We start from the raw sequence: 17985 nt of genomic DNA on the forward strand, positions 1-17985 counted from the left end.
GATCCCTGTATTCCAGCTTCACCATCATCTCGCTGTCATTTTTGCAAGAGTCTTTGCTTCAATCCTAATAGTGTTGTCCGCTGTGTGTGTGTTTAGGTTCTGATCACTATCTACTGGCTGGGTCGTGCTGCCAACTGCTGTACCTCCTACAACGGTCCCACGCTGGACCTGGCGGAGTTTGAAGGCCTGCTGTCACAGATGCGAAAGGTTTGTTCTCTTTCATTTCATGGTCACACAGAAGAACATTATTACACTGCCTTGGATGTGGGAATACTGGTAATAATTTATGATGTAACTTTGGTGCCAAGAAACAAAATATTCCAATGAGGACATTTCAAATTGAGGTTAAAATTGAAGCAAACTGTTCTGAATCATGGTACGAGCCTGGTGTCTTTCAATCCAGTCGCAGATGTTTTGGTGTTTAAATGGTTACCAGACAGGTCTTATTCCGATCTGGGGTTTGGTAGGCTGTGATCTCACAATAACCACATGGCCCCATATAGAGGTCGACCGATATGGATTTTCTAAGGCCGATGCCCATTTTTAGGGGATTTTTATTGGCCGATGCCGAAATGCTCAGCCGATATTTTTGACCAATTTTTCCAAATATCTGGTCTATTATCCTGTAAAAACATAAATATTTGACCACTCCAGCAGAGGCCAATTTTATTTTATTACTTTAGGAGATTCAATCATAGTTTCTGTCCCAGCTTTGATTAGTTGCCTCTAGCATTAGCATGCTGTTGCTAGCTGCTGCTAGCTAGTTTTAGTGAAACTAACTTAAGTCAAACTTGTAGCTAACCAATTTTCTTTGCGTTGTTTCTCTGTTTCCCTGAGGCCTAGGGATGTGTGGGAGGACTTGTTGTAGCCCGTTTCGTTAAAGCCCTTTTCAATGCAAAAAACGGTCACGGCTTTTATTGGCCGATATTGTAAAATACCCAAATACGATACATAGACCGGGCGATATATCGGTTGATCTCTAGTCCCATACATTAGTGACCACTTTGAAAACACACTATGAAACTACTCAAGTCTCGCTTTAAGAAAACTCTCGACAGAAAGCCATTTCATTCTCCCTACTGCAAGATCATATAGATTTCGATGATGCTTTTGAGTGTCTCTCATTTTTCAGAGTTTCAGTTTGTCCCTCCACCCTTAATGGATTTAATATCTAAAACACTAGAGCAACGGATGCAATTTAACTATTATGCTAACATTTACATTGAGGCTTCTTGCAGATATGTTGATTAATGTGCATGTCTTAATTCAACAAATAAGAAGTTATGAATGTAATAAAAATAGTCATTGCGAAGGCAAATCGGGGCCAAACTCCTCTCCTCTAGCCTTCTTTAGTTTGTGCATTTGAACAAAACCACAACACTTACCTAAACAGCATTCTCAAGACTCCGAAGACGTGGTGCAGAGAGTGGGGCTTGTTTTGTCCACGGCTTTGCAGAGATGACCACACGTGCTCCTCTGCTTTTGTCCTACGCTACGGTACCAAACGGGCGAGTCAGCATTGGCACGCCTCCAACACATACAAACACTCTCCGCGACAACCGTGCTAACCATGATATCACCTCTATGATACTTATCCTCAATATTCCCACCAGCTCAGCAAAAAAAACGATCCCCAGATGTTGGAACTACACTTCCTTGTCACCAATAGGCGAGTGCGAAGTAAAATACATTGAGGATAGTGTGACGGCAAAGCCAGTGCAGGTGCGTTTTTAGGGCTGAGGAATCCTATTGTGGCGAAGCATGAGGAAAAACAATATTTCAAGGACTTAGTTGCGTAAGAGGGGTCACGATCAGGAAGCTATTTGCCAGACAGGAAAGCCCCTACCCCTCCTTGTATTAGTTTAGTGTTCCAGCCACTGACAGACAGAAGGAAGGTCAGCGTGGTCAAAGTAGAAGAAAATGAATCTTATGATATGGGATGTTTTCATAAGATCTTTCTCTTTTTTGGCAGGAAGGTTTTTATGAATGGGGGAGTAGTGGGGATTAAAGGAGACTTGAGAAGGGCAGGTTTAAAGTATGGCCTGAGGAGGAGAACGCTGGAATTCTGTTTGGATTTACACAAGGTCTGTCAGGAGAGGAGGGTAAAAAGACGCTATATATTTTGTCAAGCAGAAAGGAAATTGTAATTCTTGAATATGTCAAATAAAATAGTAAGTCTAACCTACTAGCCCATTCCTGTGCAGAATTCTCACTCCAGCCACTAGGGGGCAGCCAAAATAAAAGCGGAAAGAATTCCACATGTGTCCAGCAGAGGACAATGACATAGTAAGAGATCAGGATATAAATAACACATTATAGCCACGTGGGGTAAGTGTGGGGTGAATGAATAATGACTACTATGTAGCACTTGGAGAAATTTGTTCACAGTCTGTTAAAGTGCAATACAAGTGTACGCCGTTATTATTTATTTGGCTATAGTCCCGTCGGGCCTTGGATCAAATCAGCATCATTTTGAAATCACAGCTCATTGTATTGTTATTTATTGGAAAAAAAAATCTCAACAGTATTTTCCTGTTCATGTTATATGCGGCCCGCTTCCCGCCGTAGCAGCTGAACTTCTTCCCACGACTCAAAATGAGTTTGACACTCCTGCCGTACGACATACAGCTTCAAAGCATTTCGTTCTTCAGCCATTGTTACTAAGAAACACTACTCTCGTTTTCTTGGAAGTTTTCTCTGAACATGTGACTGATGGTTGTTATTTGCCCACAGGAGGCGGAGGAGGCCGACAGCCCGGGACGCAGCATCAGGGACAGTGGCTACATCGACAGCTGGGACTCGGAGCGCAGTGGCTCTCTTTCTCCTCCTGCACACGGTCGAGAGGACTCACTCGACAGCCTGGACTCGCTGGGATCCCGCTCCCGACACACGCCGTCCCCTGACGCGCTGGGCCCCCGCACCAACAGCGATGGTACGCTACTGTTTGGTCTCTTTTTTGGCATGTGTGTGAGAGGGTTCGCTCTTCTCACTCTCAAAAACAGAAGTATGTTTAAACTGGGGATGACAGCGGCTCAGATGGTAGAGCAAGTTGTTTTTTCTTCATAGTAAGTAGGAGAATAAGGCTAATTGGATTAGTCTAGGCTTTTTCTGACAGAAATCGTGTGATTGTGATTTGATTTGTGTTTTTAATGTTTTATATGGCATATACCATGGAATTGAGCTTTGAGTTGCATAGCCAACTTCTAAAACTGTTAAGCATCATGGTACTCACTTCTGCTTCACGTAGCCACAAGAAGAGGCATTTTAGGGAGTGAATTTAAGTGAATTTCTCCATTGTGATATTAATAAAGGCTTATCTTATCGTATCTCTTTTCTCCGTCCTGTGCTCTTACTCCTGGTGCTTTTGCTCAGGGAGCAGGCCTCAGGTAAAACTAACTTTTGCACAGAGTGCTCATGAACACAAGGAATATTACCTGCATAAAAGCATTCTCTGAATGCATAAAAACCTGCGGAACAGATGTCACAATTCGATGCTGCTTAATGCAATGATACACATTACGTGCGTACGGTATGATAAGCTTGTGAGCCGACTCGACCCGCATGTCGCCAGACACACGTTGTTTGTTATAAGCGGTGAGAATAGTTGGCAGTTTTCACAGTGCAAGACAAACAATGAGTTTGTTAATAGTGCACAACGAGGCTCGATAACTCTGATAGGGGTTATAGGTCTATCATTAAAAACAGCAGAAAGTGATCTGCCGCTGTAGCTAAAACCTCAATATCGATGCGATAACTGTTAATCGTGCAGCCCAAGTCCATGGAACATACTTTGATGTACTGTACTTGTATCCCCTCGTTATCCAGTATTGACTATACAGTATAGTACATAACCCAGTTTGAAATATGGCAGTAAAATGAAAGGTGAGCAGACACTTGCATGTCAAACACAGGAGCTCTCAGACTCCAGAAGAATGAGGTGCTTTGTGTGTTTGCTGCTCCTGCGGGGAGTCTGTTGTCAAAGATACTGCCCAGGGTCTGTCAGAACGTTTGATGCAGCAATTGCATGATGACCCACAGCTGCCTGGATAGATCCTTGTCAGAACAGAAATAACAATAGGGTATAATATATGAGTGAATGTATGGCTCCCAGTTATCAAGCGATTTTGATTAGATTTTTGGTCATTCTTGTATTTTTCCACCCCTCTGTGAACTGTTCCTTGGCTTATTGTGCTTTGCCTTTTAAAAACAACATATGCCCTAGTACTGTACAAAAGCTCCATTGAAAGCACAGTGTCTTTTCAGGGCACCTTTTGTCTGCGCGCGTTTGTGTCATCAGAGCTAAGCGAGCGTGAAGTCCACTACAGAAACAGATGCCGTCACATGCATTTCATTCATAACACAGACACGCATTCAACCTATCATTATGGCATCACCAGCCTTGTCCGAACCACAGTTTGTTTTACTGTAACATTACTTATCTGCCTTCAATCCCCTAATTGCGCTTGTAGAGCTCATTTCCAAATTGCATGTTGCCACACAGCCGCTGATTTGTATCTATAGTCGATGTGTATGTGTTCATAAATAGTCGGGTTTCTACCTCCACCTGGGCACTTGTTGGATCTTGCGTTCAGTGTCAGCATAGTGTTTGTGGCACCTTTCAATGGGGATTTCTATGCAAAAACAGCCCTATGCAAACTTCAGACAGCAGAGAGAGATGACTGACAGAGCGAGAGGCATTACGTAAGGCGCTCTTTGCGGTTGTTTGAACAATGCTGCGGTTTCCGAGTTGACACTTGACTGATTTGACGGCAACGGAAACTAAATACCTTGATAATGACTGTAAACAAAGTGATGTAAACAAGTCATGCAGTAACGTTTTTGGGAGCAATTTTTTTAAAGTGTGTTTTTGAAGTTGCTTTTCAAACCGATACTGACAGAATGTATCACTGTGTTTTAATGACAAGAGCTATTTCAGTGGCATGACGGTGTGAAGTCACTCATAATCCACACAGTTTTAGGTTACAGTAAAAAATAATCTAAAATGTGTAATGGGTGGAAATAATAAAAATGGAATCTTTTTTTGCAATTTAAATCTTCAAACATAGTTTTTGTTTTAATGGTTAATGGTCTCAACTTATATAGCGCTACCTTCATTAGGCCCGAACAGCAAGAAACAGCAAGGAACCAGTCACCTATTCACTCTCTCATACTGACTCATATTTATTTGCATAGTACTTTACAAGCTAGACAAGCTTCCCAAAGTACTAGACTGTTCATTGCACTAAAGTACTATCTCTAGCAATGTGTGTCAACAAGAGCCAACAAGAATTGGTCTGAGAGACGCGTTTTTGGCTCCCAGGCCGCTCTTTGGGCCCTGGTCTCGCCTGTCTGTCAGTGGAAGTGGATCTCAACTGCAGTGTTGATTAACCTCGAGGTTTTTTTCTTTTCTCCCACTGGATTTTTGAGTTTTTTTCTTGCCATGAAAAAGTTTCTAAGGATTTCTGCTGCTTCTCTGCCGTTCATTTGGACTTTACGGTCTGTGCAGGCTCTCAGTCGTACAGGAGTTGCCCATCTTCAATGAAGGTTCTTGAGTCATCTTCTGTACTCTGTAGTTGAAGTGTATAAAGTTACGGCTTCATCAGCAACACTAAACTTTAAGCTTAGCCCGCATACTATATATAGACCACTGGGAGGAGTTTCGCTTGGCTCAGTCCCGCCTCTCTATAAACGGCTACTCTCACCTGTTGGTGAACATGTTTGTAGCTCTTAGTCCTAATGACTTAACTCACAACTGAGTTGCAGTCTGAACGGCCCTACTCTCCGCTGATCACTGCCGATTACCTGCCTATTGATCTGACCTGGGCTGAGTTTCAGCCCCATGAACATGAAAGAACCCTCCAGGCCTGGGGCGCAGGAGGCTGCTGTACGGCGGAGACAGGTGAAATCTCAGACCTCCATTCCTATTCATGGAGGGATTTTGTTTCGTCACAAATCACTTCTTTGACTCCTCTTTCAAACCAGCGTTTTTCTTTAGCTAAAATTTTAACCTCTCTGTCCTGGCTTGTCGCTTTGAAGTAGAGGTGAACAGTCGACTTGTTTGTTTTCTCCAATATAGTGCTCTTTGCATTCCTCTTCTTTGCGTCGAATAGACTAAACCACATTTCTCTGTTTGTGGCTCGCAATGTGGTTTATTTTATTCAAGGCAAAGAAGTGTAGTCCTGTGGGGGGTGCTCCGGGAGTATGGGGTCCGGGGCCCTCTGCTAAGGGCTGTCCGTTCCCTGTATGACCGCAGCAGGAGCTTGGTTTGCATTGTTGGCAGTAAGTCAGACCTGTTCCCAGTGCGTGTTGGTCTCCGCCAGGGCTGTCCTTTGTCACCAGTTCTGTTTGTTACTTTTATGGGCAGAATTTCTTGGTGCAGGATGGGGCTGGAGGGTGTCCGGTTTGGGAACCTCAGGATCTCATCTCTGCTGTTTGCAGATGATGTCGTTCTGTTGACTTGACCTTCAGCGTGGATTGGGGACGGTTTGCAGCCAAGTGGGTAATAGAAAATGGCACGACAGGACCAATTCCAAGCTACTCCCATAACAGAGTGATGACAACAATACAATAACTTAACCAGTAAACAGTTTTACTAGAACCAATGTGTTCAAGATATAAGCCAAAGCTCTAAGGACCACATGTTGAAAGAGTCGGAAGTCACCTGATATTTGTTGTTTCTCTGAATACAATATTGGAGTTCACATGAGCCCCGGGTGGCACTGTTGGAAAAGGTGAGGCTAATAACAATGCAGTTATCACAAAATCTCTGCACGCTCTGAGAATACACAAAGAAAAGCACCCATTTATAAATATGCAAGCCAAATGGACTCCCTAACCTTTAACAAAGGCCTTTCACCATTCAATCCGGGACTCCCGACTTCACCCTGACAGCAATTAGGCGACAGCGAAGCAGCTTAATCCGATCCAAGAGAGGAACCCGGTATTGGCAGCGCTCTTTTGTTTGGCCAAAGTTCTGCGGATGGATACAGTGTTGATAAACGAGCCACTTTGTGCGTACTATAGAAAGTCTCTCCTCTCGGCTTTCGGTTGATCTTGGACCACGCCTCACCACCGGCTACGGGCCAGTGCCAGAATGAATGATATCATACACATGGGTATATTTGGAAAGAGAAGTCTGCCCCTCAAGTGCAGCTTTGAAGGATTTCCCTTTGAAATATGACTATGTTTTTGTTCAGACGCTTTAAACTCTTGCTCGCAGAAGATATCTGCATGTGCATCACATTTTAAAATATGCTTTTTGTTAACCCTCAAAAGGTGAAATGATAAGCTTCAGGCATTTCGCTTCTGTTCTTTTCTGTTTTCTTTTCAAAGCCGGCAAAAATACAACAATTAAAGATGGGATATTAGGCTTTTTACAGGTTTTTGATAATAATCCCAAACATTCCATTGATATAGAACAGCTTTAACAAAATATTCTGTAGTTTCACTTCCTGATTTTCACTGTGCAGCTGTTTTGATAAAAATATGTTTTTAAAAGAGATAGAAAAGACCACCGGCCCATGTGCCTGTAGTGAAGCTATGGTGAGTGTCTTTATTTCATGATGAAGAAAGGATTAAGCTTAGTGACAGATGCAGAGGTGAGGAAAGTATTTCCTGGATACGTAGGGCCTCAGGAAAAGCTTTTTGGGAGCTGCCAGTGACGATTGTAATATGACTAAAAGAAGCACTCGCAGCTGAAAATACAGCTCCTGGTCGTTTTTTGATGTGAGAACAAGGTTGTGTTATGGTAAAAAGCGGTAAAAAATTGCATCAATTATGTTCCCTTTTGTAAACATATGTACAGTCCTGTAAGTATAGACACTTGAGAGGGGCGGGGTTTAAACAGATTGCAAAGAGCTGTATTATTTATGATAATGTAGTATTTTTTTCCTGCTTTTTTTTGTAATCATCTGGTGTATTGTTATTGAGCGCCATCGAATTGGATTCATTGCACTGCCCTTTCAGAGATGTTAAACACTTTTCCAGCACCAGGAGCCATTCACCGATCACACACACTGAAGACACATGTTAGCACACCAGGAGGCAGATGAAGGTCATGGTTTCCATAGAGGTAACTCCAGCATCTTTCTTAAACGTCAGCCACCGCTTTTTCTGTAATGTGAAGTAAGTCATGCTGTAAATCGAAATGAATCATTCAACTTTTTTCATCTCTTTAAAGTTGCATTAAAATTATTTCCCGCCCATAAAGTAGTCATATACTGTATTATTAAAGCAGCAAATTGTGAGAGGAGGAAAAAAAGATAGAATCAATCACAAACCCATACAATGCAATGGCAGTTGGTTGGTTGGTTGGTGTTGGAAGCGTTTGCTGTCGGAAACTTGAAAAACCTGCACAAAGGGAGCATGCAAGTAATATCACAACATGGCAACAGTAACCCAATGATTGTCAGAGTTGAGATACAAAATGTATTATTTGTTTTGACTAACAGGGTTGGTGCTTAGAATGAAAGAATCATGAAGAATCGGGACGTGTGATTGTGGAGGGAAGGGTTCGAGAGCAGGAAACAAGTCAGCTTCTAATACAGAACATGCACAAAACATACCGTAGTTTCTCAAATACCCCCTGTTTAACTTTTCTACCCCCGCATTCAACCACTTATTCTAAATGACTGTAAAACTGTGCACCGAGGCTTTTGAATCTTGTGTGTTTTGACATAGATGCGCCCCCGCAGTCTCACCGTGGCCCACGTTGAAGAAGTGGGGTCTTAAAATTCACTGCTCCCATATGTGCCCTGATCGCTTACTGCACCATAGAGACATGTGCTGCTGCTGCTTCCCATAAATAAAGTCACTTATGTTTCCAATTGACGGGTGAAAGGATCTTTCATTCTATACCTCAAGAACTGCTCTAGACCTTCGACTTTCAATCTCTCCCTCTATTTGGGGAAGAATCATCCGTCTGTATCTGAGCAGGGAGAGGTTTACACTTTAGGCCTGTTTAAAATTGTGGTTCCACTTGGAAAGACATACGTTAGCTCATAAACTCATTGGATTTATATGATGAGGCCATGAAGGAAAAGGGGGGATTCCGGTGGCACATGTGCGGGCCATCTTGGGAGGGAGGGAGTTCTTATTGCGATATGTCAGCTTTGAATCATGTCATAATGTCGCTCTGTGAAGGAAGACTGGGGTTCATTCATACATTTTTCGAGTAATGCTGCGTATTGAGTCAGTCTCGTTGCTAACATGAAGCATATCAATGTGTCTCGTAAAGTGGTGCACGAGAGGAGCGCGCGGCCGTGGAATCCAAGACATACAGCCGGGGAAAGTCCTCGATAAGTGCGCTCTTGGCAGAACCAGGTGTTGCCTTTAACATTACAGAGCTGAGAGCGGGTTGCAGGTTTGATACACACAGACACAGTGGCCTCTCCTGTAAATTCTTCCGTGTTGAAGGCTAGAATTTTCTCCGCACCAGCCCGCCTAATGTAAATCACACTGGATTTATGACTTGTTCCATAAAAGCGAGCGCTTTTTTTTTGTTTTGCTGATTTATGGGATGCGTGCCTGTTTTTTTCAGGGCAGCTTTAAAATTTTATGTAGAATGAAAGTGTGAGAAACAAGGCTTTGATTTGACACATTCAGTTCAGTCACTTTATGTGAAGGTGCAATTTCAAATACAGATGTGTTTGCTTTTTGCGCTGCAGTATGTGTGCTTTGAATAAATTTCTACTTTTGCTCTTCTACATTATATGCTATATTTTTGAAAAGGCTCCAAATAGTCCTTGTGCTTTGTTTATTGTTACAGCGAAATAATGCACACATGATGAACAGTAGGTGGTGCTGTGCAGATGTACAAAAAGGAAGGAGGTTTGTCCCTGTCGTGTTCCTGTATACAGGAGCTGAATTCGGGCACAATATTTGTGTTTTAGAAACTGCTGAATATTTTTTTTTTTTTTCAAACTTATTCATGCAGATCAGTATTTTTTGCTTTGTATACTTAAAGGGACTATACAGGGTTTAAAAATGTTAAAACTAAGTATTTAGAGTTAAAACTAATGTTAAAAATCTTAATCTTAATTCGGGTCCGAAGTACCGTCATGCACGAGCTTTATATAGAAATTGCAGTTCCGCGTAAGACCTGAGGTGGCAGTAGCGAGTATGAAAATGACTAACTTGCATCTATAACACACAGTGGCACAAAAAAGAGAAGGGATGAGCTTCTAAAGCTGTACACCAAAACAAATCAAACAAAGGAAAAGACTGTGTTTACTGACAGCACACAACAGCGTTCATAGATTTACATTAACCCAAACATAAACAAAAAGCTGTGGAACTGCCAACGATAACGCCACTATTTTACATTTCAATATCAACATTGATCTTATAAATGTTATGTCCCCAGAGTCCCAGATTTTGAGTTCAGGTCTTCCCTCTCCTTCTCTCTTGACCAGGCCGCGGCAGTGACTCGGAGTCGGACGGCCCTTTCCACAGGAAGATGCCGGACGTGCGTAAGGACGACATGTTGGCGCGGCGGACCTCTGTGAGCGAGCCCAAGACCGCCATGCCCTTCAACCAGTACCTGCCCAACAAGAGCAACCAGAGCGGCTACATGCCCCTGCCGCTGCGCAAGAAGAGGAGCGACAGCTCCGAAGACAGCCGCAAGAGCTGGAGTACAGCCACCTCTCCTGTAGGGGGAGACAGACCGCTCAGGTGAGGGCCATAATAGTTACAAGTGTTATGTTTTTGAAGCTGGACTTTGTTCTAACTATATTCCCCTCTACAGTCATCAAAGGCGATTTAAACAAAAAAAACTGATTCTGTTTAAATGGTTTTGAGTTTTCCTGTTTCTGTTTTGGTTGTTTCTTCTTCTACTGCCGTAGCACTCCCATAATGTATTTCTTGGATTTTGTTGTATCATAGCGGGAACACAAAAAGGAACACTGTCCTCCTCATTTTTAAAGCCCATAGCCTATCACCAGACCCGGGCTGTTCTGCTCGCAAAGTGTGTTCATTGAGGAGCCATAGTACGCTATTAGACAAAAGTGAAAGCTTGTTTTCACTGTTAAGCAATGTGGGGGTTCTCCAGGCCAGTTCCAGCCCAGTATCTCACTCACTCTGTTGTATCATAATTTCATATAAAACAAGTCTCTGGAACTAACCTGAAGCTGAAAGTAAGGCCCGACGGATATGGATTGGCTTCGATAAACATAAGCGGTTACAAATCTGACCTTCTATGTGCCACCTAGGGCTGTCCCTGACCAAAGATTTTCATGGTCGACCAAAAACTTGCCCTGAGCAGCGATTAGTCGACTATCGTTGTCGACCATAACGTCATCGAGCAATGAGTCGACTAAACGACCAAAAGGAGGCAGCCCTAGTGCCACCTACATTTATTCTCAGTTTTTTTTTACTAATTTAGCTTCATAATAAAGATGTAACCCTACTCTTTCTGATTTCCGATTTCCTCTCGCTTTTTGTTACCGAGATATTTTCAAAAGTCGTCAGCAAGTCCACCATCGGCCATTACGGCAAAATTTCCGTCATCAGCCCCTGTTCCCTAGACTCCAGTCCATCGTGTGGATAGACAGCATCATTGACTAAGCCTTTTGCGCCGCTGCTCCTTCCTCAGTCCTCTGCTGTATCGGGGGGAGGGCCAGATGTCAGCGCACACTGTCTCAAGACCAAGTGTGAAATATACCTAGCAGACAAAAGCAAAACAGATTTACTCCGAGAGGTCACAGGGCGTTCTCTTTGGACTCTCCGCGCTCTTGGCTCTTCCAGAGGACTTGTAAATCTGTGCCCTCGCAGAAGGTCAGGGAAATACTATGATATGGATTTGATTTTATGAGATACGGTAAATTTGAGAATCAAGAAAACATCGTCAATTTCAACTGGATCTGGGCAAGCGAAAGCCATGGTCTTTCATCTATCCATACGCACATCTTGCATATGCTTTATTTATTCACTCTTCTTATTCTGTCTTTCCTCACCTCCCACCACTTTGTCTTGCCATGCTGTGCTAGTCCCTCTAAGAGCCCTAGTTTAGAGGTCCCATTTGAAAATAGCCCCGGCCTCTCCCCCGTCCTGCCTCCTAAACTGCAGCTCCAGACGGGGGATGAGACGGACAGGGAGAATCCCAGAGAGGATGAGCTGAGCTGGGAGAGCCAGAGCAGTGCGCCCCCTTCTCATCACTCACAGACTTCCAGAGAGACACCTGTCATTCGCCTGACCATCACCTCCGATACAAGGTCTAAACTTGTGTATGTCTATGTTGTGGATGCAGTGAGAACCTTAGAAGTAGTTCCCAGAAGAGCTGAGGAATCTAGTGGCCATGTGTGGGTGTGAGAACTGTTTTACTACGCGTAATGGAATGTCAGATATCCAAGGTTGAATGGTGCCTTCTCTGCAAAAGTACATTTCATTACAAAACGTACTGGCTCATATACCTTCGATAGTTCTGCCTCTTGTTGATGCGTCTTGTGTTGTATCGTTTTGTCCTCCCTTAGTCTCACCGTTTGCCCCCAACCCGAGTGCAGGAATGTATTTATTTAGTTGTTTCTCTGGATTGTTGCTGGAGCATTGATCAAGCTGTCAGCAGTTCTAGAGGAATTATGTGCAGATTTGTGTTTTGTTCCAGAGGATTGCTGTTTCATTGCCAAAAGCTTTGATCGAATGTTTCTGAAACTCTGGGAAGTCTCTCGCTGCAGTTGAAGAAATGCCGTTGTTATAGTTTTTGTGTAGCCTCCATGGGTGATGTTTCAGAGAGTCCATTGCCCAGACTGGCTTCAAAACTCATAAATAAAACAGTCCGTCTAAAAATAGCCCCTTGCACCAAAATTTTCTGCAGACCTAGATTTTGTTGGATGTGTACGCTCACACAAACACATTGCCCGGGAACTGACCTTGTGACCTGCCCTCAGGATGTGGGAGAAAAAACGAAGGCTTTCTTCCTTCCCGTGACCCTCGGCGTGCCAGGACAGTGGCTGGCACCTGGCCCACCCCGCCCTCTGCCTTCAGTGACATGTGTGGGGGAATTTACAGTGCACTAATGGCACTCCCGGAGAGTAGATGTTAATCATCGAACGGTTAGGCTACGGGGGACAGAGTGAAGAAGGCAGCATTTGGAGAGATTTAAGGTTTAGGCTCGCTTCCGTCTGCATTTGGATTTTATTGTAGATGGAACACTAAACTGTCTACATGCTTTTACCCCATAATCCATCACCAAACCTGTTCTGAGCAGTTCAAAGTCTGTTCATTCACGACAACATGCTTTGCTAGAATGCCGTTCACTGACATTGAGAGCTTGTTTCCCACTGCTGCTTTCAGGCGGTGCTCCAGGCCAATTTAAAATCCTGCCTTTGATATTCTTTCATTCTTTCATAGTTAATAATGCCAAGGTTCCCAAATGAATATTTATAGCCTCAGTGATGCAGGATATGTCCATTTTAAGAATGTATAGAATCTTACATTTTAAATGTTTTCTTGTATATGTTGATGGAATGGAATCTTATTTGCATAGCGCTTTGCTTTATGATAATGGGTAGATTGTGAACATTGGTTTGTATTGTCCATGTTAACATTTAAACGGATCAATTCATAATTCAAAACAGACATGAAATACAAACAAACATTTGTATGTCCAATAAGAAAGGTGTTCGTATTGGCTCTTTCTGGTCGTACTCTTCGCTGATATACAGTAGCATGTCATCGATTTCCAGTGTGCTTTGCTGTCCGCAGTTCTCCAGCTCGCTCCTGCTCTGAGGAACTCTTCAACCGTTCTGCTTTAGCACCAAACGTGTCGACTAAACTTGCCCCAGAAAACCCTACCCCTGTAAAGGAGGAGAAGCTGATCACCACCAGCAGCAGTGCCTCTGTCCCTGCCTCCCTGGCCACCACTCCGTCCGCGGATGCAGGGCGCGGTAAAAATAGGGCGCTGAGCGAAAGCGACGACGCCAAAGGAGCAGTTGCCTGGTTGGACAGCAACCTCCCAACAACGTGAGCCCGTAACTGCTCTAGATTTAAGGACTGGCTTTGCATGAGATGCACTTAAGTAAGATAGAGGCTCTTGTGGATGGTAAAAGCTAAGGCTGCAAGTTTGCTTTTACATTCTTTTTCTTTGCTAGACCAACCCTCTGTTCTATAGTTTGCATTCATGTGACGCTATTCTAAAGCCCACACTTTGAGTTGCTAAGAATTTGAATGTTCCTGTTAAAGGGCAGATGGTTCAAAAGTGCCCATTGTCGTCGGTTGAAAGAACTGTAAGCCCATGGATAAATGTGCCTATTGAGTGTGGACTCAATCCCTTTGAAATCAATGTATTATTATGTTTCAGGAGATGCTGTATTGAAGTCAACAAGTCATTGTGTTATGAATATATAAATCGTCCTCTTAGGATTATACTGTAAGGTTCTATCTGCGTTTTGAGTACTTCTGAGATATGTGGGTGTAAAGTGTTGATCACTCATAGAACAGAATCGAAATGGGTAATGTATGTTTTTAGTCTATAAGTCTATAAATCTTTGATATAGTATACACAATTAGTCCAGATAGAACCACATAATTCAAAGAGGACGAAATGTTGGCGCCAATGCCATGATCAAAAACCTTTTCCAACAAATGTGTGTACATCATGTATGACCTAATAGAATGTTTTGCCAGGAATTGAAAACAACATTGACAGTTTTTTCCAGATTTTTAGAGCACTTGATCAAGTATTTGGTCCCCATTTTGTATTATCATATCAAAATACTCTTCAGGGCCAGAGATTCGGATTTGGCCATTTTTGCATTTGTGTTTGTTGAAAGAAAAATGAACGAAACCCAATTTACACTATTGCAATAATGTTGAGATTGAATGAAAATATGCTGAGTTGTTATGTTTTTGCTTCAGTCATTTTACGCATCGCCCCTTGCGTGACATTTGCGTCCCATGACCGCACGCCTCCATATGGCCCGCAGTCACTTACTAAAAAACGCCTGCATGTCCTCTTCATGTGGGAGCGACCACAGACCGCAGCGCTCCTCACACACCCCCCTCACACACACCCCTCACACAGCGCTCGGCTCGGGTGGGCTCCGCGTTAAGCCCAAACTGCAGGCACGTCATGTTAACGCCTTCCTACTGTGTAATGAGAGTCATGTGTGCTTGAATGGATACACAGCTCTGGTTCCTCCATATGCATCTGCTTTATCTTGACATGGTGCTGTAAAGCCTATGGGACATTGCCTGCATTAGTGGCTTTACATGACATGGCACTTTTAGGTGGTCGCCCCAGTGATCTGCTGTGGAAAGTCTGCCACCTGGTGTTCGCATTGAGACTTGAAGTTGGATTATTGCTTTTTTTTTACAACTTTAGTTTTTATTATTATCATTATCATTATCATTATTATTATTGCTAGTATTATTATTATTATTATAATAATAATAATTATTATTATTATTATTATTGTTAGTATTATTATTGTTGTAATTATTATTGTTGTTATTATTATTATTTCGTTTTATTTTTCATAAGAATTTAATTTAATAAGAAATACAATTGAGAATGTATAATTTGTTTTTCATGCTTTGCAACTGCAAGTATCTTAAAGTGACAGTCTGTAAGTGTACCAAGTGTTTCCCACTTCAATAGATTGCGTATAATTGACCGCCTGGGCCTGCAATTTGTTTATCAATAAAATAATTGTATATTTTTTTTCAAGTCCCCTCCCTTTTGTCTCAGCAACTGATCAGAATCCCCAGTGTCATCACTTTGACCAATGAGATGAGCGTTCCTGTGAACCAGCCTGTCAGGTCCAATCAGGAGGGAACTTGATGATTTACTTTTTAAATTTCTTTCTCATCTCATTTTGCAAACTAGGCATGGCTTTCATGTCCAATCAGGAGGGGAGGGGATTGTTTACTTTGTAAATTTTTGCAATCTTACAGACTATCACTTTAAAGTTTTTATACACATGTTGTTAAACTTCAATAGTAGTTACTTGATACATCTACTGGGCACAAAAATGCAAGTGAAGCTATTTATTATGATTTGATTTGTTTCTATCATTTATGTTTGTGATTTTTATGTTCTCTGTAGATTCAGCTGCACAAACATTGTGTCAGACGAGCCACAGTAAGTTGTGACGCGCTGCTTGGCTCAGTCCTGCTTTGTAACACAATGTGCCACTTGGAAATAAGAAAGCCGTTCACAATTGACTAATGTCTATGTGCAATGCTTGTTTTCTGTAGTTGGTCAATCACGTTCTTTGTTATTGTTAAATGACTTGTCGGCATTTTGCTGTATACTAGTATTACAAATCACCTTGTTTTAAACGTGTCAGTAGTTCCCAACCTTTATACTAACATTTATATATAAAGCCACACTGCGGAATATTTCACCGACTAGAAAAAACTGGGTGTCATTAAATAATGAATAATATCTCGAAAATGCGTCTTTACTGCACTTTACTGGCTGGTGGAGTGTGGACATCACCTGTAGATGTAACTTGCATACCTTGAGAGATTTTCTTTTTTTTTTTATGTCAAAACATATAACATTATTTCATAAAAATAATTATTATTATTTACTACTGTTGCCATGTTGTTGCTATGCTGTGACATCACCTGCATACCCTCTAATTATAGGTCTTCTGAATGAATGGATTATCATTTTGAGCATTTTTTGTATAGTGTTTATGTAAAAGCATACAAATGACTTGGAATATTCCACAGTGTGGCTTTAAATTCAATGGCTTATTAAAAATACATTTAAAAAAACATTCTACAGCAAAAACCAAATACATAACAAAAAATTGCAAATTACACCCATCAATTTAATTCTATAAACCTAGTTTGGACCTTTTTTTCTCAGAAGCTCTCAGGACCCAGTTTAAGTTGGGAATCGCTGGTGAATGTGAAGTGAATGTGTAGCTGCTTGTGTTTTGCTTAATCACATCTAACATCAAAGAAACAAATACTTTGTGTAGCTTTGCATGAGAGCTTTGTCTTGAGTTGAACATTTCACGTTGTACTTATAAAACGTTGTATGACACGCTCACTAAATTTCTGGCACAACTGTAATAAAACCAAAACTCTTTATCCCCACGATTGTATGAGCTTTCAAAATGCGTCTTAATTGCTTTGCTTATCTGTCCCACGTGCACAGTGCTGTTTGGCAGTAACCTCAGCTTGTCGATGTGAAGCGAAAGTGAGCATGTAAAGTCCATGTAAATGAGCTGTGCTGTTTGTCCTGCCTTTTCCCACAGGAGCGTGAGTATGATCGACATGCGGGAAGGAGACGAACCTTTGATGCCGCCTCACAGCCAGACGCGGCACGAGCTCATGCACAACCAGTACAACCGCCTGAAGGAGGACGATAGCCACTGGCAGGACGTGAGTTGGAGCAGTCTCAACATTGTGACATTTTCAGGGAAACACGTAGTCTGGTAAATTGAATCAGCCGGGCCGTTCTTGATTCAAAGAAGTGGGTAGTGCAAAAAATTGTTCTTGGCAACAAGGAATCACAGGATTTTTTAGGACTTCCTTTCTCTATATATAGTACATTATAAACAAAAAATACCAATACTTCGTTAAAAGCTATTTTACAATGGGGCTTAGGGCTGCAAGGTTTATCGAATCGAAATCGAGGCTTTGCGTACTGTTATAACCTAACCTCAAGAGTTTTTTTTTTCTGTCTGTCTCTGGCATTTGAGTGATCGATGTCACCGATCAGAATTGTGGGGCCTTGCGATCTCAGGTTCAGCTGCAACAGATAAAAGGTCTGAGTTTCCATGAAGCAGATTCTAAAGTGTTTAGATAGACGTTATATGATTCCATCCCGGACTTATTTAGTCACGTGGCTGTCCCCCAGAGGTACTCTGAATGTCAGGGATATTGCTCCAGAAGAGGGCGCTGTCAACATAAAACCAACCATTTTTGAGAGTAGATTATTGTGTATGGTTAATGTGGGGCAATTTGAGCAAGAATATTTTGTTTGGCAGTCTAAAAGTAACATGACTTCACTCCTTTTAGCATTTTAGCTAA

At 42.2% G+C, this 17985-nt stretch overlaps 1 protein-coding gene across 11 annotated transcripts in view; it reads left to right on the top strand.

Annotated features, from left to right (window-relative positions):
• Positions 1–17985, top strand: part of LOC306963637 (LIM and calponin homology domains-containing protein 1-like) — a 102235-nt gene that overhangs the window by 61908 nt on the left and 22342 nt on the right. For 8 of the 11 annotated variants that reach the window (XM_079557240.1, XM_079557235.1, XM_079557238.1 and 5 more), the window contains 6 exons: positions 97–207; positions 2734–2932; positions 10413–10671; positions 13699–13956; positions 16040–16075; positions 17208–17334. In XM_079557240.1, the coding sequence (XP_079413366.1) occupies positions 97–207; positions 2734–2932; positions 10413–10671; positions 13699–13956; positions 16040–16075; positions 17208–17334 (990 nt within the window). The remainder of the gene's footprint in view (positions 1–96; positions 208–2733; positions 2933–10412; positions 10672–13698; positions 13957–16039; positions 16076–17207; positions 17335–17985) is intronic. The other 3 variants (XM_079557236.1, XM_079557242.1, XM_079557233.1) reach the window with 3 other exon arrangements.

Source organism: Gobius niger (genome assembly GCF_951799975.1).
Source record: "Gobius niger genome assembly, chromosome: 5".
NCBI lineage: Eukaryota > Metazoa > Chordata > Actinopteri > Gobiiformes > Gobiidae > Gobius > Gobius niger.